At 40.8% G+C, this 13,409-nt stretch overlaps 1 protein-coding gene across 2 annotated transcripts; it reads left to right on the top strand.

Moving 5' to 3' along the window:
* Positions 1-2,687: 2,687 nt before the first annotated feature.
* Positions 2,688-12,509, top strand: jpt2 (Jupiter microtubule associated homolog 2). 2 transcript variants are annotated; one of them, XM_024011878.2, is made up of 5 exons: positions 2,688-2,860; positions 7,090-7,238; positions 10,000-10,112; positions 10,230-10,278; positions 10,516-12,509. In XM_024011878.2, the coding sequence occupies exons 1-5, from the start codon at positions 2,805-2,807 to the stop codon at positions 10,758-10,760; spliced, it is 612 nt and encodes a 203-aa protein (XP_023867646.1). In that variant the 5' UTR covers positions 2,688-2,804; the 3' UTR covers positions 10,761-12,509. The 2 variants fall into 2 exon arrangements, with proteins under 2 accessions (XP_023867646.1, XP_023867645.1); XM_024011877.2 differs by having other exon boundaries at positions 2,690-2,860; positions 9,967-10,112.
* Positions 12,510-13,409: the final 900 nt, after the last annotated feature.

Consider the following 13,409-nt stretch of genomic DNA (forward strand, 5'->3'; position numbering starts at 1 on the left):
TCACTATCTGAGTACCACAATATTACTCAATAATTTATTGCCTTAAACAAAGTGAATATTATCGGTATAGGCTGAAATATTTGACCAAAAATGTAACTATATAACATACTTTAAACGATCAAAGCAATCTGAATAATAAGCTAGCTGGTTTTAGTTTTTACTACAGCCACAAGAGCAGAGAACGCTCGCAGTCTCAACTTTGCTTATCACTACGTCATCATCACCAGAATTGTTTTCATCATTAAGATGTTRGACGACATTATGTTAATTGCATCAAAAAGTTGTTTATGATATTAACTCGGCTTCAGAAAGCAACAACGGATACCTTATACATCATATTAAATAAAAGTACACTTGATGGAGAAACTAACCACAAGCATTCGAATCAATAGAATATTAKGAGTGTTCAACTACAAGAATGTCATACCATACACATATAGATCAAACACTTCATTTAACGTCTCAATAATTTGCAAGTAACATATTACTTCTAAGATAATGACATGCACGGATACAGGTGTTTCATCCTTTTTATGATTCACCCATCTCCAAATATTTTGAGGGCAGAAACATTACTACTGTGCCTACAACTTTAAAACAACTGGCACGTCTCACACATACAATAATAAGCACCCTTAATTATTTGAAATACATTCACATTAAGGGAAACAAGACAAACAATGTCGTATTACTGTGTCAGATGTGTTTTCTAATCATGATTGTCCAACCTAATGTGAGCAAACTCTTATCAAACTAAAAGTATAGCAGTAGCTAATTGATGTTTGATTGCTTTATTCTGTGGTTGCTATCCTCACCTCCTCAGATGATAAAAGCTGATTCTGTCTACTGATTTATCTTTTCTCTTGTAACCCGTGTCATTTCCATAGGTACATTTTAGGAGGAGCGGGTTACACACTCCAAAAAGCAGCTGCACGGGTGCTAGCTACTAGCTAACGTAAGATAGCGAAGTTTTTTGGCCACGTTTGCTAGCGATGTGCGGCCAAACCCAGTCAACTAACGTTACTTGCTAGCAAACAAATAGTCTCAAGCACAAATTCACACGACATTATGCACATTATTGAATTCAGTTGTAGTGAGATATAGAATTTAAGCAATTCATAAATTACCTTTTCTTGACTTTAGTGTTCACGTCTTCATGAGAAAACGTTGCAAGCTAAACTAACTCCGATTGACAGTCCCTCTCTTGCACAAGCACGCCCACTCAACTCAAAAACAAACCTCCTGATTGGTCAGTTGAGGGAGAAAGACATATGATTGACATCCAAGAGCTCAAATTGTTGATGAGAAGGATGATGCAAATGAACCAATTGGATATCACAATCTACATACGTTTTGAGTGAGCAGGGAGTTATTTTACATTCGCCCGGGTTAAACCGGGCCAAAACATGTGACGTCATCGGGCGAAAGCAGGGAGGAGTGCCCTTCTCAAATCGAACAGTAATCTGCGCCACTCGGTCATTTTGACAAGGTGCATCGTCAAGAAATCCTAAAATAAACGTTTGAATTTTCTCGCTAGTTTTCATTGGGAAGGCAGATTAAACGTTTTTATCAAAAGCAATCACTTTCGCATTTGAACACCCAAAATCCATGGTTGCCATGGAGCCGTGAGGTCGCCATGGCAGAAAGCTCTAAATATTGTACTTGTTTTAATCGTTGTAGGTGTTTTTTGACGGAATCTTTTAAAATCAACTTTTATTTTGCTAGCAATGTTTTGGTTGATTGATCCACAACAGTGCAAGACTGTCAAGTCAGTTATTTTACCAACMGTCCTGGCTTCTGACTTGTTTCCCCCCTGCTCAACGGTTCATTTGGGCCTCAGTCAGAAGAGATGTGGACCCAGTGGGTGAGGATGGTGCGCATGGAGAATGGATTGGACACAGTATGTGACCTGTTGGACTTCCACCTGCCTCTGCTCTGTGGATGGCCGTGGAAGATCTTCCAGACAAAAGTGTCAATGGGCTCACTGAAATGTTTTGTTGTTTTAAGAGCTACTTTGAGATTATTGCTGTAATTCAAAGCGCTATACAAATTACTACACGTGCTTAATTGAGCCGACTTCGCTGTCGCCGGACAGATCCCGGAACCTGCCAGCCCAAGCCCGGGAGGCAGCCTGTTTCCAAATCGAATGCAATCAACGTTTTACCAGTCAGTGCATAACACGCCTACACGGGCACCCGGGTGAGATTAATCGAACCCCTTCATCTGCAAGTTTATGTATAGAAATGGGCCGTATACATATAATCTAGTCTAGATAGATAGATAGATGTATGTTCCCCGCCTAGAACCAACATAACATGATTTTATTTGACATGCGCCACCAATTTACTATCAAGTCAAGGGGCTTTATTGGAATGGGAAACATATGTTTACATTGTCAAAGCAAGTGAAAGACATAAAATAAACAAACGTTAAATGAACACTACATAACTGGAACCGTTTCAACTTTTAATGTTGGTTCGTTTTCCAGTTATGGAAATGCCGCTCAAAGTCCTGGCCATTCCAGGCGAGTAAAACCGCGTGCACCCAATTTGACAGACAGGCGGAAAGCCAAATCACAATGGAAAGAGGGCGTTATATCCTTAGTAATTTAACCAATGAAATTAGTCATACCTTTCGACTGATAATATTTTTGACCATTGAGGCTCTTCCCATTGCTGGCTCATCCTATCGAGTGGGAGGGGGCTTTGCCCGGTTTCTGAAAGGCAACACGCACTCAACAAAACTTTTTTTTAAATCGAGCTAGCTACGACATCAATCTCCCCCACACGAAGACAGCCATCACAATGACTTCGACGAACATGTTTTCAGGACTCGATAATGGCGCAAAGCCAAGTTCAAGGTAACATGGAATTGCACCCACAGGTTTTATTTGCAGCAGGCAAAATTCAAGCAACTAGCTAATGTTAGCTATTATGTTTTTGAAAAGTACCGTATGTTCATTGGCCGCGAGCCCGCAAGCAATGTAGCTTGCTAGATGACACTGATGATAGTAACGTTAACTAGTTATAAGACAAGTTAGTGATACAATATTCCGTTTTGTCAGTACTTAACTTTTAGTTTGGTACAGGTAGTTAGCTTCCATGGGCTTTGGTCCCGACGCAGCAGGGCGGGGTTTTTTGGGGGCTGCGGAAATGGAAGCTCGTGGAATATTTTTTTTTGTTGCAGCGTAGCCAGCTAATTTATATGACGCTCATTGTTCTCTGTTACTTGCATTTTCAAAATGGGCACAGTCACCCACACCCCGTTTACAACAACCTATTTCTAAACAGTAAGGGTAATTGGGTATATTTCACCTTTTTTTTTTGCTCTTTCAACTATGGTTGTCTAGCCCCACTGCGAACTTTTCAAGAACAGCAACTGGCTAAATATGTGTTCTGTGACTATTGAGTTGTATGATCAGCTACACAGCTAAATGTGACTTTTAAACAGTAACGTTACTTAAGTCAGTAGTCCTATGTAGCCTGCAGTCATACTGTGGTACAATTAGTAAATAACTAGATTATTTGGTCTTTAGCCACAGCTAATGTGGCCTGTCTTAACCCTCCTGTTGTGTTCCGGTCGAATTGGACCGATTTACAAGTTTTCTCTCTGAAAAATGTAGTTAATTTAATCTGAGTGACATAAAGTTCCATGACTTTGTCCACACAGCGCATCTGAACACACGAAATACATTTTGATGATTATCATTACATTTTGGGTGTTTTAATTTAACTTTTGTACACCTGTGGTGTTCCTGGGTCYAAAATGAATGGGTGAGACTACAATTCGTGTATAAAATTGAGTAGAGGCACATGCCCATTCATCACAAACAATCGGAACATTGTTTCAATATTATAACTTTTCTCGCAGCTCTGATATAAAAAGCTTTTTTGAGGCCTTGCTCACAATTCAATCTGTGGCAGCACAATGACCAAACAATATAGTGTATTTGAGGCTCTTGATCATATCTTTGATCATGACACTGTTGAGGAGGAGAGAGTGGTTGTTAAACTTTGACACAAAGTAGTCTGTGATAAATAGCACAATATGTTTCATCTGAGTATTTGTTATAGTCAAAATTCTCCATACATTATGCTTCTTTTAACTCAAAAACAAGTCATATGAGCTCAGGTCAATGAGGCCTAAAGGCCATACATAGCAAATAGAAGTTCAAAACTTGTAATGTTCACAATAACTTAAGTTGATAAAGATTTAACACAACATTAGGTGATAATGTATGTATTTTTATGGATTTCTGATCAGCTATAATGGGGCGGTCATTTTGGACCGGGGACACCAAATTATTTAACATGAAACTAACACAACAGGAAGGTTAAATAAGAAGTTGTGCATGCAGAATATTCGATTCCTATATTTTGCTATATGCACCTTTTCGTTATGGTACCTTCTCTATTATTTAAAAAAAATATTATTTATTGAATATTCGAAACATACAATGTACTTGCAGTGAAGCCGCTCAATAACTACATCATACCAGTCATCCAACAGATTCCCATTCAGAGCGACACACAGACGCATCCAGGGTCAATGCCCTGCTCAAGGGTATGTTGACCGATCTACCACCAGGCCAAAGAACGTGAACCCGAACTCTCCAAGATCCCCCCCACAGTTCCCCAATAGCTGTCCCTCAACCATTTGAGACCCCTCCCACGGTCCACCCCCAGAAAGAAAATAATAAATAAAATACAATTAATTCCATTCCCCAAGAACCCCCCCAACGCACCAACAACCAAGAGAATGAACTAAAGAGAAAAAAAAGGAAAAGACAGAAGAAAACAGGACATTAAGGACAACTAAAATCATAACAGCAATGCCAACTTTATATGTTTGTGTGCATGTCTGGCGCTATTACATGTATGTGTGTTCTTGTATGTGTTTATTTGAATGAGTGTGTGTGTGTATATATGCATGTGTACAAACACCTGCACGGCATCAGCCTCAGGCAAACCGGCATTAGTTCTAAAAACACTGCCACTTAGTGTCATTCAAATGTACTTTATATTATGTTTTATTTTTCTGTACTTTTATCTTTGACCATTCTATCTCTCTCACAGCAACTCCACTCCCTCTTGTCTCCAATTCCACATACCAACCCTCAGCTTCCCTCAGCCCATCCCATCTATCTCTGCTGGCCACCCACTTTGGGTTTCTACGCAACACATATCTTTGAACTATGCTGTGATGTTTAACGTACAATCTATCRAAWCGAATAGAATCCACAGATTGCTAGTTTAAGATAAATACTTTTACTAAGAGTATTAGTAATTGACTGACCCGGTCTCTCCAGATCTCCTAACAGTACTATTTCTAGGGTAAATTTTAGATCAATGCTATGCGTTTTCAGCCATTCCTGAACCTGAGACAAGAAACAGGCTGCTACCCGAGGGCAATACCAAAATAAATGTTTTATTGATTCTGTATCCTCACAACAAAATCTGCAGAGCTTCGTTGATTTTATGCCCCAATATTCAACATTTTGTTGGTGGCAAGAATTCTATATAATAACTTTAGCTGAAAAGCACAAAGTCTTGAGTCTTGCGTTGTTTTATAAATCAACTCATACACCCTGTACCATGGAATCAGTACATCAACAATCTCTTCCCAACTATTTTGCGATCTGTATGGCACAGTTGTCAACATCCTGGTCCTCAAATGAAACTGGAATACTTTCCTATTTATGCTATTTTTATTCCTCTGCCAGTTTTGATCCTTTATATTGGGCAGACAGACCAGTTCCCTACCTCCTCCTGCTGCCACCCGCCTCCTCCATTTTTGGGGCAATGCTGTAATCAATTGATTGTACTCTTGGATTGAGCAGACCTTTCCATACAATTCTGTTAACTCCATGAAGGACAACTCTACCATTCCAATTTACAATATCATTTAAGAAAAAAATACCCTTTTCAAACATCTTTCCCATAAATACAGGTATTTTATCAACCAGCACATTTGAGTTCAGCCATAATATTTGTAATATTTCTTCTATCTTTTCAGGGGGGTGAAATTGAAACTGTAGCCAGCTCTGCAGTGCTTGTTTGAAAAAGAGAGATACTTTGAAAAAGTATTATTTTCAATTAATTGAAAATGAGACATGGCAATCTGCAAAAAGGCCTCTTTTTTTTTTAACAATGGATGATCTTTTCTTAGTAATCTACTTGAGAACCATTTAGGGTTCAAATAAAACTTGAATGAGTGAAGCTTTTAGAGAGAAGTTTAGTGCTTTTATATGTAATAATCTCAACCCACCCAATTCATTATATAGATAGGCACGTTTTATTTTGTCTGGTTTAGTGTCCCAGATAAAGCAAAATATTTTTTGCTCATATTTTTTTATTTGAAAAACTTATCATCAGGAGTAGGCAGCGCCATAAGTGAGTAAACTGAGATATGACTAAGGAGTGATAATCAGGGCAGTTTTTTCATAAGTAGACAGGTATTTACCTCTCTATGGTTGCAGGATCTTGTCTATTTTTACAAGTTTTCTACTGAAATACATTGTGGAGAGCTTATTTATATATTTTGTGATATGAATACCGAGTATGTCTACTTCACCATCAGCCCATTTTATAGGTAAATGAACACAAACTTGCAGTCCCATCCGTAAAGGCTAGCCGTGTCGTGGAATCCTTAGCAACAAAACTTTAGTTCGGAATAAACCATTTTAATGATTTTTTAAAAATGTAAACAACAAACTGAGTGTAGACAGTACAATGTCCTGTTGTGCGCTCTGATGTATGATGACGTGTCTGGATCTGAAACGTCTCTATTAATTTTATTAACCCCAGGCACTGACTTCCTTTGTGTATGTTGAATGCTGACTGTGGAGTTTGGCCTACAGGCTATATAGTTTACATCAGTGGTTCCCAACCAGGGGTACAAGGAAGCACTGGTGTATTTGTCCTATCCACAGGGGTTTCTTGCGAAGACTCATGAGACCATAGGCCTACTGATAAAGCACATGAGTGGGTACAGCGGGCAGAGCAAAATCCATTTGGTGGTACAGTAACCAAAAAAGGTTGGGAACACTATTCTACGTGAACCAACATGATTCTGATGTTTTCTTTTCAGAGTCCTGCGTCCCCCGGGAGGTGGCTCCAGCGACCTGTTCGGTGGCTATGAGGAAGAAGCAGCTGCGTCGAGACGGCCCCACAAGATGGCCTCCAACCTTTTCGCCCCGCCAGAGCCCCAGGGTGTCATCAGACGAACCAACCCCCCAGGTGAGAAATAGAAGGCCCCTTACTGTGCATACAAATACCCTTTTCACACTACTGGGCTCAATTGATCCAAGCTGCTTTTCACGGGCCTGGTTATGCTTCCAAACAATGGGTGGCAGTCTGTTCTTTTAGTCCTTAATACAAAATAAAGTTTACGCAGCCACCATAGATGCTGGAACCATGATAGAAAGGACTATGTGAAAGGAAAATATCAGAGCCAGGAAAGTACAGTTCATGTCAGCACAATAGAGTGGAAAGGGAAGATTATTCCTACAAGTTGAGAGGGCCCCTGACTGGGCTCCCTGGTCCTGGAGCTGTCAGAGCCTTTTCAGGTCTATGTGGTGTGAAAACTGCCACTAAGMTGCTATGTTAGCCTTTTTTAGGTTCAGAAAAGGAGACATTGATGAGTGTGAACTTACTCACAATCTCTTCCCCAAAACCTGTTAGGATTGCATTGACGTGTGTATTGAAAAGGGCAACAGGTCAATTCTTATCTGGTCCCTTCAGTGTCACAAGACTCAACCAGCCAAATCAAATTTGATTTGTCACATACACATGTGTGCCAGATGTTATTGCGGGAGTAGCGAAATGCTTGTGTTTCTAGCTCCAWCACTGCAGTAATATCTATCCGTTCACAACGATGCACACAAACTAAAAGTAAAAGAATGGAATTAAGGAATATATAAATATTAGGATGAGTAGTGGCATAGACCAAAATACAGAAGAATAGAATACAGTATATACATATGAGATGAATAAAGCAAAAATATGTAAATATCATTAAAGTGACTAGTTTTCCATCATTAAAGTGGCCAGTGATTTCAAGTCTATGTATATGGGGCAGCAGCCTCTAATTTGCAGGGATACGTAACCGGGTGGAAGCCGCCTAGTGATGYTTATTTAAGTCTGATGGCCTTGAGATGGAAGCTGTTTTTCAGTCTCTCGGTCCCAGCTTTGATGCACCTGTACTGACCTCGCCTTCTGGATGATAGCGGGGTGAACAGGCAGTGGCTTTGGTGGTTGTTGTCCTTGATGTTCTTTTTGGCCTTCCTGTGACATCGGGTGGTGTAGGTGTCCTGGAGGGCAGGTAGTTTGCCCCCGGTGATGTGTTGGGCAGACCGCTCCACCCTCTGGAGAGCCCTGTGGTTGTTGGCGGTGCAGTTGCCATACCAGGCTGTGATACAGCCCCACATAATGCTCTCAATTGTGCATCTGGAAAATTTGAGTGTTTTAGGTGCCAAGCCAAATTTCTTCAGCCTCCTGGGGTTGAAGAGGCGCTGTTGCGTCTTTTTCACCACACTGTCTGTGTGGGTGGACCATTTCAGATTGTCAGTGATGTGTATGCCAAGGAACTACTCTAGCCTAGTATCGATCAGTGTTAGGCCCATTGTCATTCCATGCAGTGAAATAACAGCCCAGCCTATTCGGTGTTGAGTCCAGTGTAGGATTACACCCTGGCCAGGGTTTACGTTAGCCGGTAAATGCTGTCTTTTGGCTAAAAATAAATGAGTGAAAAGCCAATAAATTAAATGGTTGCCATCCAAATTGTCCGATTTTTTTAAAAATATTTTTTATCCATTGCAAAAAAAATATTGATTATCCCCGTTTCTAGTGTTCACACCGAGGGGATTCTTTCTCCAAAACAGAGTATAGATGGCCTCAAGATCACACCTTCTTGAGGACAAAGTAACGAGGATGATGCTCATCGCAAGCTGCTCCGAGGAGTTGGACAGTTTTGACTTCCGAACAGCAGCGGCTAACTTTGAGCAGGCCAAGGTCCGCTTCAAATGCAAGTAAATTAGATAGATTTTTTCCCCCAGGCCCGGTCTTAGCAGTTCTGCTGCCGCTCTAGGCAAGATCTACATATGCTGTCGTATAGTATAAAGATTTGGAATGGATTGATAAACTAGAGTAATGATGTGTATCATGCACAGTTTGTGCATTTAAATTTAGCTTATTCAGTAGCACTTGGAAGCGAAACATCGTTACAGGCTAATTTCTATTCTGTTAAGATGAATTACAATAATCTAAATCTGATTTTGAGTACAGTTGGTGGACGCCCTAATGCGGTACACACTGGATGCATATGGATGTCCGGTAAATTAAAATATCTGCTGCAAAAATGTTCCTAACGGAAACCGTGACCGAGATTTTCATTAGTTAAACGAAGTTTGGGCCACATGTAATCTAATGACATCACATGACTGGATCAATATGTCTATATTGAGGCCAAGTTTCAGAGATGGTTAAAGTAAAACGTTATCATGAGTTTCTATTGTTTCTCTGCACATCGAGCTGGTTGGCTTCCAGCTTTCAGCCCTTCTGCCTCTGTGGTAGAATGGTCTAGAAATAYTTATGACTGCACACACCCATATTTTCAAATGTTACTGTGAAATGTATTGCCTCATGTCAGTCCAGGCTGTGCAACAAGCTCTTCACAATAACCATAGCTGTAGCATAGTGAGGGTAGGACTGAGCTTTGTGTGTGAATGTGGAGGTTTGTGGCCTGGTTCAATTTGTTTGGAGGGGGTATAGTCGTCATGTTGCAAGTAATGGTTCAGATAAGAGGTTTGAGTATTGAAAATGTGAAGAGATTTGACTTGTTGGTCTTTTCTTCAATGCCTTCAATAATGTTCACTTTTTAATGTAAGGGCGTAGACCGAGCCATTTCACCAGGTCAAATTCCTGATGAATTAAAAAAATAATATTTGACTCGCTGTCCTTAATGCAGGAGGTAAAAGCAGTGGGATATTTGGTTCTCCAGATGCCCCAGCTGAGCAACGGCGACCCGTACCTTCAGGCGGCAACACCAGCAACATATTCGGGGGGTTAGAGCGCGCCCCTCCCTCGGTCAAAGCCCATTCCAACAAGCCAAAGGTAATCCAGACCACCCTTGTCCCCCTTGTCTCTCCCATTCCAAATTACTAATGGTTATGGATTGCTAATTTACACGATGTGTAGGCTATATTGACATGTTATCCCTATTATTCCCAGGACAACATTTCTGTGGGTGAAAGTCCCATGCCCATACCCGAGCCCCCAGGTGAGTTTGACACTGATAATGGGTTATTGCTAACACTTTACAGCCCGCTGTCAACCAGGCAGTTGCTAGAAATTACTTGTTGACCCAGCTAATAATAATGARCTAATAATTGCATAGTAATTAATTACACATCGGTTTCTTTAAGATGCATTGACACCAAGTCTAATGTACCAGGTAAATCTCGCTCGGTTTCTCATCTTTTTCTCTCTTTTATTCCTCTTTCCCTTTTGRTCTCAGCTCCTCTGCCAAAGGAGATCCTGGCCAAGGAGGTGAAGGAAGAGAACGTTGCCTCCCCTCCCCCCACACCCACCAAAGTAGCAGTGGAGCCTGCATCTGCTCCCTCGGCCAAGAAGCCAGAGCCAGAGGCCTCCCTTAGTGAGCTCTCACTGAAGGACCACGAGCCCCACCTCGGCCCCCGCCCCCGCTCCCACAACAAGGTCCTTAACCCCCCAGGAGGGAAGTCTAGTGTGGTCTTCTACTGAACCAGCTCCTCCATCCAATCTCTATTCATGTATGCATCCCAAAAGGCACTCTATTCCCTATATAAGTAAGTAACCCTTGTCCGAGCCAGAACGGATCTCTTGTTTCTGTAGCMTGAGYCTGCTTGATGTACAAGTACATCCCCTGGACAGGACGCTAGTTTATGGGCCCTGGTCAAAATTTGTGGACTGTATAGGAACAGGGTGCCATTTGGGGCACAACCTATGCCCACTATTATTCTCTGTTCTGTTAATTTTCCCTATTCACTCTGTCCTTCCCTCACTGTTCATTTTATTTTCTGTGGCTATCAAGCTGGAAGAAAATTCTCAACAATCATTTTTACAGGCTAAATTCCTGTCCAATCATTCAAAATGGTTACATTTCCGTTTCATTGCAAGGGTTCTATTTCTTGCTGTAAGTGTTTTTTTTTATTACATGGTTTTGAATGTTGTGTTGATTACAAAGGCAGGGTGAGTTCATTTAGTCAGTTATACCAAAAACAATCACTGGCATCAAGGTTCCAGATGGAAATTCTAAATTCCATTTAGAATTCAGTGTATGACTCAGCAGTGTATTTGTGTTGGCATTGAGACCTCTGTTTGTTGCCCATGCCCATTGTCATAGTAAGCCCTTAAGTGATCACAATCACTCTTTACTGTCACTTTGTTGACAATAACACCTATCCCCTTTATCATGTTCATTCTGTCCTCCATTTCATCCCACTCCTTTTCTCTCGCTCCTCTAATAATCAAACCTATCTTGAGTCTCTGTCTGGAGCCAGAAGCAAACTTGTTCAGGGAGAAAAAAGCAAAAAATCGACTAACTAGTCAGTGCAAAGCAAAGCGCTACAGGCAGTACCCATTATGTATTGCCCACCCCCAAAAGTTCTTGTTCTTCGGAATAAATTCCATTATGATTTTATATATCGCCCATGCAAATGGCCGAATGTATTGTATGTTGTGGTTGTTTCCTGCTCTGTTACCATTGCTTGCTGTTATCAGAGGATGGTGTCCACTCGGAGGCCTCTTATGTTTTAAATTAAAACGGCTGCTGTACACATATGAACTTTGGAATAGTACATGACCGGGCAAAATACGGGTGGGGACTTGAAAACCCTAAGTCACCCCTAGCCACCCACACACCGTACCACGTTCCAGGCTGCCTACGTAGCAGTTGCGCACCAAATCTTACAACACATGGATAAGRGGTTTAATGTCAGTAACCAGTATGACTAGTTTCTCGTCAGCGTATACACCTTTTAATTATGACTTTGGTTCAGCATATATTAAGAGGGTGTTTGCTTCTGGCATAGCCCGGATAACAGATTCAACTGATTTTCATGCGAATAATTCCAAATCTGCATAAAAACAATATTTGGGTTTTCCCACGATGTTTCTATCAAATTGACTTGTGGATAAAAGATTGTGTGATGGCATACTGCACATAAACATTTATTTTGCTATTAAATTCCCATGTACTGAATAAAAAAAATAAGTTAAATGGGACCTACTTTACTCGCATAAAAAGGTTGGATGGAAACCTGGTTAATAACTGCATCAACCGACTGTAAATGGCGCGGTATTAAATCGATCATTGGTTTGTGTAGTGGGGCCGGTTTGCAGGCAGTCTGGAACGCAAAAGGTCTCCTGGTGCCACCTTAACCCCTGAGTGTTGGAGTGCCTGGCAGGCAAAGTTCACAGCAGAGGAAAAGCAAAAAGAACCTGTGTATTGCAATAAAACTTATTTTCTGACTGATGTCTTTTGTCTATTTTGCTGTTTTCAGGGCTTAGGTATTGGCTGTGTCAATATATTGATTAAATCATGGAATCGTGAATCATCACAATTTGCAATTTCAGCATAGTGTTAGTGCACACTAGCAAAGGTTTTGCAGCGAAAAACTAGTTATTGGATAAGTTCAGATAGTCCCTCCCCATGTTTCTTTCTGGTGTTTAGTGAATACAACCCAGACGAATACGTTGGGATGGTTCATCCTCTGTTAGCTTTTTGAAATAGGATATTGGCCGCACCCCTTATATTGTAGGCGTTGTCAATACTCTGAATGCAAGAAATGTCATGATTTGAAATTCCATTCACTTATTCTTTACAGTTATGTTCAATCAACCTTTAACAACTATAAAATTAAAGTGCTTTATCAATTTACATGTGATCATTTCTATTGCTGTGTTTATGGCTGCTGTATGCTAATTTCCCCCTTTGGTGGTTGCTAAAGTCTAATTTACCCTTGTGTGTAGTGTCAGGGCATGCTTTAATATTCTAAACAAACTAGGCCTTTATCACTAATATAATCACATGTATTTTTGCACCACACTTAGTGATGTCTTTTTTGTGGTTCTGCTCATGGCCATTGACTTCTGTTGGAGTAAGACGGTTCCTCTCACATGACACAAATGTCTCATGGAGCTACGCCGGCCACCCTCGTGAATAGAGGTAATCTAATACATCTGCCTGGCCTTAGGAATTTGGGCTGCTTTTAGATCAATTGAGAGAGTTTACATCTTATTTCCGTTTACTGTCAGTACCATTGTACATGTTTGGCATTATGGCATGACAAGGTGTTGCGTGATGGCACAAACAGACAGGTATCCAGGCTAGCCACAAGGATGTTATTTCCAACTTGGGCCACCAGAGGG

Source organism: Salvelinus sp. IW2-2015, linkage group LG20 (assembly GCF_002910315.2).
Source record: "Salvelinus sp. IW2-2015 linkage group LG20, ASM291031v2, whole genome shotgun sequence".
Classification (NCBI taxonomy): domain Eukaryota; kingdom Metazoa; phylum Chordata; class Actinopteri; order Salmoniformes; family Salmonidae; genus Salvelinus; species Salvelinus sp. IW2-2015.

Coding starts and splice junctions, on each gene's coding strand:
- jpt2 (XM_024011877.2), top strand. CDS start 2,805: ATGACTTCGACGAACATGTTTTCAGGACTCGATAATGGCGCAAAGCCA. Junction 7,239..9,966: donor CAGACGAACCAACCCCCCAG/GTGAGAAATAGA, acceptor TCCTTAATGCAG/GAGGTAAAAGCAGTGGGATA. Junction 10,113..10,229: donor CCCATTCCAACAAGCCAAAG/GTAATCCAGACC, acceptor TATTATTCCCAG/GACAACATTTCTGTGGGTGA.